At 36.6% G+C, this 12693-nt stretch overlaps 2 protein-coding genes and 1 long non-coding RNA gene across 7 annotated transcripts; 2 read left to right on the top strand and 1 right to left on the bottom strand.

Annotated features, from left to right (window-relative positions):
- The first annotated feature begins 4532 nt into the window (after positions 1-4532).
- On the top strand, positions 4533-5597 carry LOC115437370 (oxysterol-binding protein-related protein 1-like). The gene is made up of 5 exons (XM_030160598.1): positions 4533-4626; positions 4823-4961; positions 5037-5122; positions 5207-5281; positions 5475-5597. Exons 2-5 carry the CDS (start codon positions 4838-4840, stop codon positions 5595-5597), a joined length of 408 nt encoding a protein of 135 aa, XP_030016458.1. The 5' UTR covers positions 4533-4626; positions 4823-4837.
- Positions 5598-5679: 82 nt separating this feature from the next.
- Positions 5680-12264, top strand: LOC115437949 (oxysterol-binding protein-related protein 1-like). Of its 2 annotated transcripts, none has more exons than XM_030161355.1 (10): positions 5680-5765; positions 6830-6974; positions 7166-7228; positions 7943-7987; positions 8217-8290; positions 9607-9670; positions 9877-9912; positions 10013-10132; positions 10292-10370; positions 12058-12264. In XM_030161355.1, exons 2-10 carry the CDS (start codon positions 6972-6974, stop codon positions 12171-12173), a joined length of 600 nt encoding a protein of 199 aa, XP_030017215.1. In that variant the 5' UTR covers positions 5680-5765; positions 6830-6971; the 3' UTR covers positions 12174-12264. The 2 variants fall into 2 exon arrangements, with proteins under 2 accessions (XP_030017215.1, XP_030017214.1); XM_030161354.1 differs by having other exon boundaries at positions 9811-9912.
- On the bottom strand, positions 12055-12592 carry LOC115437951 (uncharacterized). Of its 4 annotated transcripts, none has more exons than XR_003938002.1 (2): positions 12430-12592; positions 12055-12146 (listed from the first exon to the last, which is right to left on the bottom strand). It is a non-coding gene; the product is annotated as an uncharacterized LOC115437951 (long non-coding RNA). The 4 variants fall into 4 exon arrangements; XR_003938001.1 differs by having other exon boundaries at positions 12504-12592; XR_003938004.1 differs by lacking the exon at positions 12430-12592 and adding an exon at positions 12257-12359 and having other exon boundaries at positions 12055-12143.
- Between the last annotated feature and the right edge of the window lie 101 nt (positions 12593-12693).

The raw sequence follows: 12693 nt of genomic DNA, 5'->3' as shown, positions 1-12693 counted from the left end.
AAGTGATTGTTTCCATAATTAAATAATTATGAATTTATTTTAAAGACATGATCATAATGAACTTTAAAAAACAATATTATTATTTTTTTTTTTTTACTTTTAATAAAGATATATGCAAGATGCACCCGATGGACTTCAAAAGTCCCTCAATTATATATTGACCCAGCTATGTGTAGTATTTCCACCTTCAAATATTCAGAAATGACCTAAAAGTATCACTAGTGTATTTAATAAAGAGTGTTGGTGATTTGCCAAAGATGATATGAAATGAATGTATCCACATTCCTGGGCCAGCTGTCACTGTGAATGTATGGACCACTACAGGGGTTTTAAGTCACTGTGTGGTTTTCCAATGGTGACGAAAACTTATGCCACACCAAGGCCAAGTTGAGGATGAGAAACAACTTTCAGAGTCAAAAAAAAGTTTGTTTGTTATCTGACCTTGTTTGGATGGTTCTAAAATAATCTTTATTACAGCAATTGACATGACAAACCATACAGAAAAAGGAGGTGATTAGTGGTTTTACTGTGGTTGTTTTCTGTCTAAAAACAAAGCTAAGCTAACAGAGCTATAATGTAAACCACTGTTGTCAAACATGCAGCCCGGGGGCCAAATCCGGCCCGCCAAAGGGTCCAGTCCCTGTGATGAATTTGTGAAATCAGATTCAGGTTCAGATTCAGAAAACTTTATTTATCCCATAGGGGCAATTCATTTGCAGCTTACCACTGACATCAGCCTACATCCAAAGTGCAATGTGACAAACATAAATAAATCAGTGCACAAATACAAGATCATTGAAAGCAACTACGAATAAATGCATTTAAATAATCAACAATAAGTAATCGATAAATACCAATGCAGACCCTGTTGGTTCTGCTAACATAAAAAAAAAAATCTTTAAAATCTCTTAGTGCAAAAATTACACCAAGATATCAACCATTATTTTAGTTCAGGTTCCACATTCAGATCAAGTCAATGTCAAGTAGGTCATAATAACCTATAAATACTCATAACTCAATTTTTTTGTCTTTGTAAATGTAAATGTTTTCATGTATTTACACTAAAGCGAAGTATAATTTTGCAACAAAAAAAAAAAAATCTGAATATCCTGAACAAATATGTACAACCTGAAATGTATTAAGAGAAGTAAGTGCAATTTTAATAATATTCCACCTGTTATTAAATGTCTTGTGTATCTGTAGATCCACTGTGATCTGTAAGTTATAATGTACATGTGGAAATGATACTGAATGCATGAACTGAAGCATAATAGTGCTAAAATTACACTTTTTTTTCAGTTTGTTCATGTTATTCACATTGTTTGAAAGGATAGTTTGTAGATGTAAACATTTTAATAATGTAATTGTACTTTTTTTCACTCTAAAACATAGCGAAAAGTTTGGAGTTGACAATATTTATATATTTTTATGTTATTATTTTACTGGTCCGGCCCACTTTAGATCAAATTTAACTGAATGTGGCCCCTGAACTAAAATGAGTTTGACACCCCTGATGTAAACTATCAGCTGACACGGAACATGGAGGTTGTAAGACACAGTGTTATTTTTATGAACAGCGAACATTTGATGATACAGTAATACAGATGTGTGTAAATAATAAGCTTAACTTTTAATTCAGTGGGTGTTACAGATGGGTGGGTGATTGAGTTTGTTTATATGTGGTTGATAGTTTGTTGGTGATTTTAGTACCTGTATTGAAAGTAAATACTACATTCAGTGTAAAAACTAAATAATGAATGAATAACCGGCACAAAATAATATAATAGTATAATATATGTTCTCAATATCAGAAGGCATGTATCTTTTTTCACTCTACTCAGGCTCTTTATTCTGTTGTGCTGATACCTATTGTTGTAAATTAACACAAACCCATGAGTACAGACTTCTTTTTTTACTTCCATTCAATTAACATGGCAGCTCTGCATTTTGATGACCCATTGTTATGGCGAACGATGTCTCTTGGTTCTATTGATAATGGCTTTTATCATTCACTGGGCACATGTTTTGTTTAACTCAGAGTGAACTAGTTCTGATCTGCTTTTCTGAAACTGAAAAATCCAAGTTTCGCATTTCAGGATGTAGTAAGAGTTCAGGTTCAGATGAAGAGTTTGATGAACCTGCTTCCGGAAACAAGGCCCAAGCTGAGGAAGGAATGAAGAAGCAGGAGAGTATTTTTCACTCCACTCCTCCAAAGGGACTGGTGCACCCAATGGGACCTTATTTTGGAGAAATTGAACCAAAGTAAGTAGTGATCCCCTGTAACCAATGTCCACAGCACATCTGTGATTGCACATCATTACAACTACTGAAATCACACCTCAAAGCTCACCTTTTTAGAGTTGCATTTAACTTGTCCTGATGATGTGTGTACTTCTTGTTCCTTTTTTTTTTTTTTTTTTTAAGGATTTCTGTTTTTACCTCTATATTCTATACTTTATAGTCCTCTAAACGTTGTACATTCGTCTTTTGTCTTAACCTATGTAAAGTATCTTGTCACAAAATGTGATATACACATAAAATGTTCTGTTGTTTTTATTCTAAAAAATATTTGTCTCCTTCCATTTACCACTGTAGATATTTTTCCTGAAGTTAGGTCCCATGAGACACACAAGAAGGGATGAAACTTTGGCTGTCTGTGCAGAGACATGTTCTGAAAGTCACAATTTGTTTTAACTCATAAAGACCCAGTGCTACTTTTATGCCAGTTACCAAATGAATTTTTCTCAATTTTTAACCTTTCTTAACTGATTTATTATCATTTATTCTAATATTATGCTCTATATTAGCATTTTTAAGTATAAATCAGGTATTTTCCTGTATTTAATTCACTGAACATGCAGATGTTCATTAAAGCTCAGATTAAAGTTGAAGGTTATTATTTCCAAAACAGAGAAAACTGAAGAAAAGAAGACTTTTTTTTAGTAAAATATATCATTAACTGAACACAAACCAAGAGTCTCCATCCACTGTCATGTATTAAACCCCATGGGTTTTGCTGGTGAATCAATGTTGCTGAAAATGACAGTGTTTCCACATTCACTACAGAGCCTCTGAACTCTGAAATGGGTCATATCTGATGACCATGAAAAGATGACCAACTGCATTTTACACTAATTATTTATTTGTATTGATAGGATTAGGGGATCAACAGGTATTAAACAGTTTAGATCAGTAGGTTTTGGTAGGTGGTGGATGTTTGGGTCTTTATGGGTTAAAACTGTTCCCATGAGACTGTGAAAACATGTAAATGTAAATAATACACACCCAAAAGTCACAAAGGTGACATCATTGTGTTTCTCTCTCAGCACGATTTGTTCAGAATCACTGAGGATATCTCTGCAGCTTCAACATGACCAAACCTGTAGTGGTTTTCACCTCTTTATAATGTGGCGAGTAGGGGTGATACATGTGATGAGACATGTAATCCACCGAGTTGTTCCACACAAAACTATATATTACTTCACTAAACCATAGGTGCAGCGGTTAGCATTGTTGCATCAAAACATGAAGATCCTGAGTTTGATTCTAGTGTGTGTGTGGGCCCTTCTGTGTGGAGTTTGTATGTTCCTCCTATGTCTGTGTTGGTTCTCTTTGGAACTCCAGCTTCCTCCCATTGTCTAAAGACACGCATCTGAGTAAATTAACTGGTGGATCTCCCAGGCAGATGGATGCATGGATAGATGGATGGATAGACAGATGGACGTATGGATGGATGGATGGATGGATGGATGGATGGATGGATGGATGGATGGATGGATGGACGGACAGACAGACAGACAGACGGACAGATGGAAGAATGGACAGATGAATGGATGGATGGACAGATGGATGGATGCATGGATGGATGGATGATGGACAGGTAGATGGACAGATGGACTGACAGACAGATGGATGGATGGATGGACAGATGGATGGATGCATGGATGAATGGATGGATGGATGATGGACAGATGGATGGACAGATGGACAGACAGATGGATGGATGGATGGATGGATGGATGGATGGATGGATGAATGTTTAATAATACTAATACTACTACTACTACTACTACTACTACTACTACTACTACTACTACTAATAATAATAATAATAATAATAATAATAATAATAATAATAATAATAAATCGGTTTTATATAGCGCTTTTCTAAGTACTCAAAGACTCTTACCACAAACCTCAACATTATTGGCTTGTGAAATTATCTTTTAAAAAAAAATTTTTTTTTGTCTCTATCCATTGGCTATTGTTCAACGGAAGGGGCGGGCTCTCCACTTGTCAATGTTGCTGGTTAAAAAATATAAATAAATAAATAAATGAATAAATAAATAAATGGTGAAAGACACATATTTATATAACTCTGGCTTGTTTTTTTTACTTTCTTTTTAAAATACCTTTATTAATTCATTTTTTATTAGTATTTTGGTGGTAGTGTACACTCTGCTGCGTCCCTGAACGCACCGGTTCTGCAGCTGTTTGGTCACGTGACTCCCTCCACCGGCTGTCAGCTGATTGAAACTCTCAGGTTTCAGAATCAGGTGTTTGGTCTGTCCACTTTTTCGGACCACTTTAACCACAGTCTGCTTCAGTTCAACTATAACCCGACCCGTAAGTCTAAAAGTGTTATAACCTCTCAGCTTTACATTTTAAAAGGAAGAAAACACAATAAATAAACCCAATTTTGAGAAGCTGCTAACTTTGTTGTTAGTGAATTAGCCATGTTGAGTTAGTTTCACCTGTTTTTATTGTTGACACAGCAATTTAAAGTTAGTGTTACATCTTTTTATTACTGTATCACGTCAAGTTAGATGAATTGGTGATGGAAGAAGGTACATTTGAGGACCAGCTTCTCCTCCATGCCAAAGAGGGCAGTTGCTCACATATCCAGAGGCTCTTCCAGTTAAGAAACAACCAAAGCATCTCTCTAAACATCAACTGCAGGTGTAAGTGGACTAAAGATAATTCCCTGACTTAATTTCATCAGAGGAAGCTATTCATGTTACTGTCTGTCATGGCAGCTAGGTGGAAGCCCAATTCAGGATGGACGTCTCTCCATCTGGCCAGCTACTTGGGATACAGGGATGTTGTGGAGGAACTGCTCAAGGTGAGATACAATCTGAGGCTGTATATCCTCTGCGTAATGTCATCAGCTGTCTACATTTATTCCATGTGTCTGAGACATTTGCAGGCAGGTGCTGATGTGAATTTGCAAGATAATATGGGCGACACACCTTTACACAAAGCAGCCTGTACTGGAAGAAAGGTAAGAAAAAAAAAAAAAAAATCTCGGCAGCTGATGTAATATAGTGAGAGGTGTGCTTGCAGACTAGCTATTGTCAGTTGCAAATGCTGTCAAAGACTGTCGGATACTTCACTTTACCCTTTTACCCTTTATCCCAAGCTTTTTCTGTGCAACTGATGGCCAAATGTCTATTATCTTACTTTGGACCCTGAAGGAGATTGTTCTGTTACTGCTGCGGTATGATGCTTGTGTCAACATAATCAATGGAACAGCCCAAATCCCCAAAGATGTCACAGAGGATGATGAAATCATAACAATGCTGGAGGGTATGAAATGATAGATTTTTTAAAAATGGCTGATGGCTTCTCATTACTGTAGATCAGCTGTCCTTGTTCTCAAATAGTATTTGACTTGTGCAGCTGCAGAGAGAAGAGAAGCACGGCGGCGGGAGGAGAAGCTTCTAGAGGCAGCCAGAGAGGGGGACGTGTGCACTTTATCCAAGCTGGTTAGCATTCATTTGAGTCTTTGCAAAATTATTCCATTTGTAGATTTACTTCATCTAATAACATTTCAACAGTAATGGTTCACACATCAGTAATCACACATTCACTGGCTTAATGCAGAGAAAGTTCATTTATTTCATGTTTCATAGCTATTCAGATTCAGATTACTATTGTGAACCAGCACAAAAGCAGGATTACAGTGGGTTCAGCTGCAGGAGGATTTTCATGTGGAAGGTGAAGGTTCAAGATCTCTAACTTTCATGGAGACGTGCCTTTTTTCCCTCGTTACAGCATATTGTCCACAATCTAAAACAAGTCATACCAGGCACAACAAACCCCGCCCCTCGCATGTGTTGTAGCTTATTTTGACATTGATCCAGCTGATGTGACATGACATCTATGCATGTGGTGATGTCAGCATATCAGTAACCTCTATACAGTATATGTGCCAAGTTTGAAGTAAATTGAAACAAAATTGCTGTTTTTATAGACATTTGAAATTTTGCCCTTTATAAGTAAATAGGAGGGAAAAAAAGATTTAAAAATTCATAAGAAACTTGAACTTTGATGTACTTTTCCCAAAATGTAATCACATCTCTTCTGGGTCACGGACAATCTATAAGCCCAATTTGGTATGAATTCAACCAATAGTTTTACTGCCACGGACTTGTGAAATTTCATCCATTATAAGTAAATGGGGGAAAAAAAAGATTTAAAAAATTCATTAAAAAATTTAACTTTGACCTGCTGTTCCCAAAATGTGATGAGATCTGTTCTGGGTGGCTGGCAATCTACAAACCAAATTTGGTATGAATTGAACCAATAGGTTTGCTGCTAGAGTGTTAACAAACAAACAAAGAAATAAACCAAACCAAAAACCGTACCCCTTGCCTCCTCTTCGGGGGCAGGGTAAAAATCTCCAACTATAAAAACTGCACATACTTGTCTGCATCAATTGTGAAGTGGAGAGTTGTTTGCAAATAGGTTTTTCAGTCAGCCAAATGTGTAAATATTGCTCTCCTCTGCCTTTCTATGTGTCCACGGCCCACTTTTTTTTTTTTTTAAGCTCAGTGGAGAGGAAGCTCCAAATATTCAGTGCAGGGATGCGTTGGGGAACACACCCTTACACTGTGCAGCCTACAGAGGGCAGAAGCAGTGCATTATAAAGCTGCTGAAGTCTGGAGCCAGCCCCAGTCTGAAAAACAACAATGGTACATCATTTAACTTTCATCAACTCTCATCATTCCCACTAATCATTTGTCAGTGCTGAGATGATTAAAATGCATCACATGTTTTGTGTCACATTTTAAGCCTTCAGTGTCAGATGTGCGTGGTGAACACCATGTTCTAGTGTTGTTCCTTTGCAGTGAAATGTACAGTGATTTATTGTCTTGCAGAGCAGACAGCACTTGACTTGGCTCGTACTGATGAACTAAGACAGATTCTAGCTGCCTATCTATCAAAGGTGAGAACAAAATCCTCTGAATTATGTTCCATTGTCCTCTGTAATACAAGAAGAAAAGAAACCAATTTTCCCACCTTCCTGGCACACATAATGACAAAACCTCACACCATCCAACTAGACCAACTGATAACAGGACTACTGTTGATTTAGGATTTTTATTCATAGACACAACAAAAAGATTCCTCATTTTCATGTTTTTCTGGCTTCTCTAGTCTGACTGTTCTTGCACCACTAACAAACTGAAATCCAATCAAATGAATACATTTCTGTAAAATATAATACATATGTTCATCCATATTCAAAACAGATGCACCTTTACTAGTTTTGAATACTCCATGAGTGCTTAGGTCCAAGTATAGTTTACTTCCATTATACATCTCATACTATTAGACACTGTGTCATGTACGTAAGAAGAGCTTTACTTTGGTATCACACTAAGTGCACATATGTACCTTTCAGTGTTCTTTTTCAGTATCACATATTTCAGTGTTGACTGGCTATCTGATGGTTAAGGTTTTGATTATGCCAAGCGTATTTTTTCTTTAAGACTAAATAAATCAATACGATAAGCTCTTATGTTAATTAAAATGTGCTCTTTACCCCTAAAACTACACATGCTTTTTTTTTTAAATTTCACACTGAACTGAATGTTTAGCGTCAGAAGGGGAAAACATGGCCCTGTCAGTCTGAAAGTTATGATTCTTTCTCCCAAAGGATGTGAGCAATGGAGTCCAGAAGATTGAAGGCCCTCTTTGGAAGGTACCCAGATGGTGGAGTGTATTGTTTTAGACTCTAAATAAACTAGGTGATAGTTTTGTTCAGACCCCTCCACATTTTATGGAATAGAGTTCACTTTTGTAATGTCAGAATCGTATAAGTCACATGTTGTGTAGTTAAAATGTTTTCTGTTTCTACATAATTCATCACTGTGTGCAGCTGGATAAGAATACAAACACATACATACAGTCATAAATTCTAATTCTGCTAGAGTTCACGCTTTCTTGGATGGCGATCCCACTGGGTGGTAATTGAAGATGGAAGTATATCCTGGTACCCCCGACAGTGAGTTTGCTTTATTTATATGCTACTTTGTGTCACTAACATTTTTTTACATGGTAGAGTTTATCTCTTTTCAATTCTTATCTTACTTCAGCCTTCTGAGAGTTGTCTTTAATGACAGTATCCTTTCCTGATCCCCTTATTAAAATAAAAGCAACTTTCACCAAATAGTTCCTAGAGAAGATATCAGTAGTAATAGTAGTAGTATTTAACTTTTAAAGACCCACAACTATTTTTGTCGCAGCTTCCAAATGTTGTTGTCTTTTCCAAGTGATTTGTCACCATTTCTTATAATGTTATCCTCTTCATTTTGCATTTTTCAGTGAAAATCACATACTGTCATACAGGGTGGGGAAGCAAAATTTACAATATTTTGAGGCAGGGATTGAAAGACAGTGTATGACCAATTAGTTTATTGAAAGTCATGAGAATTTAGTTGCCACAAGAAAATTGACATAATAGAAAATGTTTTTATTCTATGTGTCCTTCTTTCTCAATAACTGCCTTCACACGCCTCCTGGAACTTGCGCAAGTGTTCCTCAAATATTCGGGTGACAACTTCTCCCATTCTTCTTTAATAGTATCTTCCAGACTTTCTCGTAATAGTTTTGCTCATAGTCATTCTCTTCTTTACATTATAAACAGTCTTTATGGACACTCCAACTATTTTGAAATCTCCTTTGGTGTGACGAGTGCATTCAGCAAATCACACACTCTTTGACGTTTGCTTTCCTGATTACTCATATGGGCAAAAGTTTCTGAAAAGGTATGGATAATAGTGTTAGGTATGATTATGACATCAATATGTGTTTGGTTTCAAAACAATTGATGTAGTGCCTGCTGAGAAAAAACAACTAAATGTTCATTGTAAATTTTGCTTCCCCACCCTGTATATTTAATTTACTGATCATGTAGATGTTCATTAAGGCTCAAAGTAAATTCAAAGGTTATTAGATCAAATCAGAAACAAATATATAATATATACCATTAGCTGAATAGAAAGCAAATGTTTCCATCCACTGTCATTTGTCAACTCCATTTGTTTTACTGCTGAATCAATGTTGAAAAAGATGATGGTGTTTCAACATTCACTACAGAACCTCTGAACGTCCAAATGGGTCATATCTGATGACAATGAGAAGATGATAAACTGCATTTTACACCAATTATTTACATGTATCGATAGGTTTAATGGAGCAACAGTTGCTAAACATTTTAGATCAGTAGATGGTTTAGGTCAGTGGTGGATGTTTGTGTCTTTATGGGTTAATTATGGGCAGATTTCAGCCACTCCAATGTCTTATTTTCTCTTTTCTTAGGGGTGATGCCATGGCAGGTGTCAGGAAACAGGGGTGCAAGTCTCTGTCCCAAGCTTATTGCATGGTAGGTAATGAAAATCTTAGAATTATCATAATTAAATCAACTTCCCAGGATGAAACAAAAAATGCTTAGTCCATACATGCTTCATCTGTGGTCGGTTTGACTCTATGACTGTGCAGGAAAGTCATATTTTCTCATTTCAGGTCAAACCTTGGGATCATTGCTTCTTCATGCTCAGGTGCTTTGATGAAACTGTCCTTTATTTTAAGGTCCCTTCAAAGACAAATTCAATTGCAACAAGAAAAGTGAGATGAGATTCACCTCCTATGTTACTGTTACATTCTCAACATTTGAGAATCTAGCAGGTTTATCTAACTGTGCCTGTACTGGTATTTCCCCATTTAGAAATGGATGGATGCCGTCGAGGCACATTCATCCTACAGCATTCGCCACTGCATCCAGGAGCAGATTAGTGATGACGGTAATAGTAACATGGCACTGGGGAACCTGTCACAAGCTCTTCAGGTAAGACTGAAATTTGAAATTTTAGCAAAAAGGATCATACAGTGTTATGAAGCTTGTATGTTCAAGGCTTATGACTAACAATGCATCATTAACAGAAATATAAGTAGTATTATAAGCATATGAATGTTTAGTTTAATGTCTTTCCTTGTATATCTGCAGACAGCCAATATGTGCCAGGAGAAATTGGAGAGTGAGGTGTCAATATTTTTATCTTTGGTGAAGAATGAAGAGAATAGTGGTAGGTGTTTTTGTCTTTCCTTTTAATTTTTTAAGCTTTTTTGGCTACCCATTGTGTTTTGGGTTGTGAGACAATAGTATAGGAAATAAGGAGAATCAACTTGAGTCTCTAAACAACGCGGGACCAATTCCTGACCCCTAAATCAATGTACAAGTTCAGTGTGTTATATGTAGTGGCCTCTAGTGGTGAAGTTATTAATTGCAGGTAACTTAATACCACTGCAAAAACACCAAAGCCTTCATTAGAGCCAGTGTGGAGGTTGTCAGTTTTTAAAGGTCAGGAGCCAAAAAAAGGGGGAGAAATGATCAGAATTTGACAACACACACTTTCCTTCTGCAGCTCTGTCAAAATCAAGCCTAAATATAAGAATAGATAACCTGTTATTATGTCGTGCTTTTATAGGAAAATTAAGGCACTTTTCCAACATTCCATGTTACTTGTTATTTCCATATTCCATCTGACTAAATCTGATCATGGAGAGGTATTTACAGCCCTTAAGTCACAGATTTAACTCCATAAATATCTGACAACACCTGTGATTAGTCACAGGTGATCATAGGTGATTTTGGGGTAGATTTTCAACAACTTGAAAATATAGGCAAGAACTACTTGTGGATGCCTTGAGTCCTCTCAGATGCTTGAAATTACCATATGCAAGAATTATGGATTTGTTTGCCTAGCAACACAAAAAACAATTTATTATTTATTTATCTATCAGGGACAGTGCATATTAATAAACATCTACAACAACTGCAGCAGTAAATATGCCAGATTGTATCAACAGTACTGATTTCCTTCTGTAGTTCCTATAGGCAGGTGACAAGAAGGACAACTGACAAAAGGCAAAACATCATAAAAACACACAAAACAACACAGTGAGGACAATCTACTGATGGTCACAGGCTTGGTTTTCCTTCATTAAATATTTACGTTGTGATTTGAAGGAGGCATATGATTGTGAATGAAGCACTACAGCTTTATTTAAAGGGATGAACACTCTGGTTCACTTTCAAACATAGTAGGCAACATTAATAGATGTCATTGCGTTAGGAACAACTGTTGAAACTTTTTGCTGCAACATGGTGGACCCACTCCATCTGTGTTAATGCTAATGCTAGGAACTGATTGTATTAGGATGGGTAAAATGCAGAGACCCAATTTCTCTACAGGGATAGCAAAGCAAGTGAGCCTTAATCTGAAGAAATATCTCATTAATGAAAATAATAAGATGAGATAAAATATGACTTTATTGATCCAGCCGTGGGGAAATTGCAGTGTTTACAGCAGCAAAATACAAAAACAAAGTGCAGAAATATTCAGAGTGAAACATGAAACATAAAAGAGAATCTGCTGTGGCTCATATTTTCAGGTCATTATACAGTAAACAAAATATAATCATTAATGCATTTTTTCTGCTATTACATTATCTGAAATCTTCCGAAATTTAACACACTGGGCTGATCCTTTAAGTCATTTTCTGGCATGAATTTGTTGCTTTTCTTTTTTTGGTCAAACAAAAGTGGAATTACAAGCAATTTAAAACCAAGTTTTAAGAGTATTATAGCAGTAAACTGGTATCAAAAGTAGAATAAATCATAACAATAGTTGGCAAACCTATTTTTTCAAGTTGTTTGTTTGCTTACATGTTAACAAAGGTTCTTACAATGGGATGTCTCTTTTTTCCGAGCACTGGCTGCCCCTATTCTACTTAAAGCCAAAGAGACCAGTGAGCTCTCCAAAGAAACATGCTCCGCCCTCCGTCTATGCTTCGAACTGCTGTCAAAACAAGAGGAGGTATGGTAATAACATCATCACGTTACTCAATATCTTAATCATGTATACATCAGCGTAAACAAAATCAAAATACAGCCTACAAGTACCCTTACGTTAATGCTAACTTGCTGCTTGGTTATTGTTCACATGCAGTGTTGTCATACAATTCATACAAATACTTAAACACGGTCAAAGCCATGAAATTTAAATAATATAATGTAATATAACTCTACCTAGTTCACTGAGCATGCACGCATTTTCACATCATTGATTTATATACACTCACCCAAGTGCTGTGCTACTATTGGCTGTCCAAATTATATTGAATGGTTAGAAAATGTTCAAGCCCCGCCCCCTTACGTTATCTCCTTCACATTGAGGTTAGTGTGTTCACCTGTCTTACTGTCCTAGTGGCTTGCCTGTGCCCTTGGGATAGCAATGGGACTGTGTTGTAATCACTGGCATCTGTAGGAAGGACACGGGCAAGATCCGCTTTTATGCTTAGGTCTGCATTCAGCCTGCAGATCAGTGGAGACACACACACACACAC

This window comes from Sphaeramia orbicularis, chromosome 17 (assembly GCF_902148855.1).
Source record: "Sphaeramia orbicularis chromosome 17, fSphaOr1.1, whole genome shotgun sequence".
Taxonomy (NCBI): Eukaryota; Metazoa; Chordata; class Actinopteri; order Kurtiformes; family Apogonidae; genus Sphaeramia; species Sphaeramia orbicularis.
This window is presented reverse-complemented; position numbering and strand designations above follow the sequence as displayed.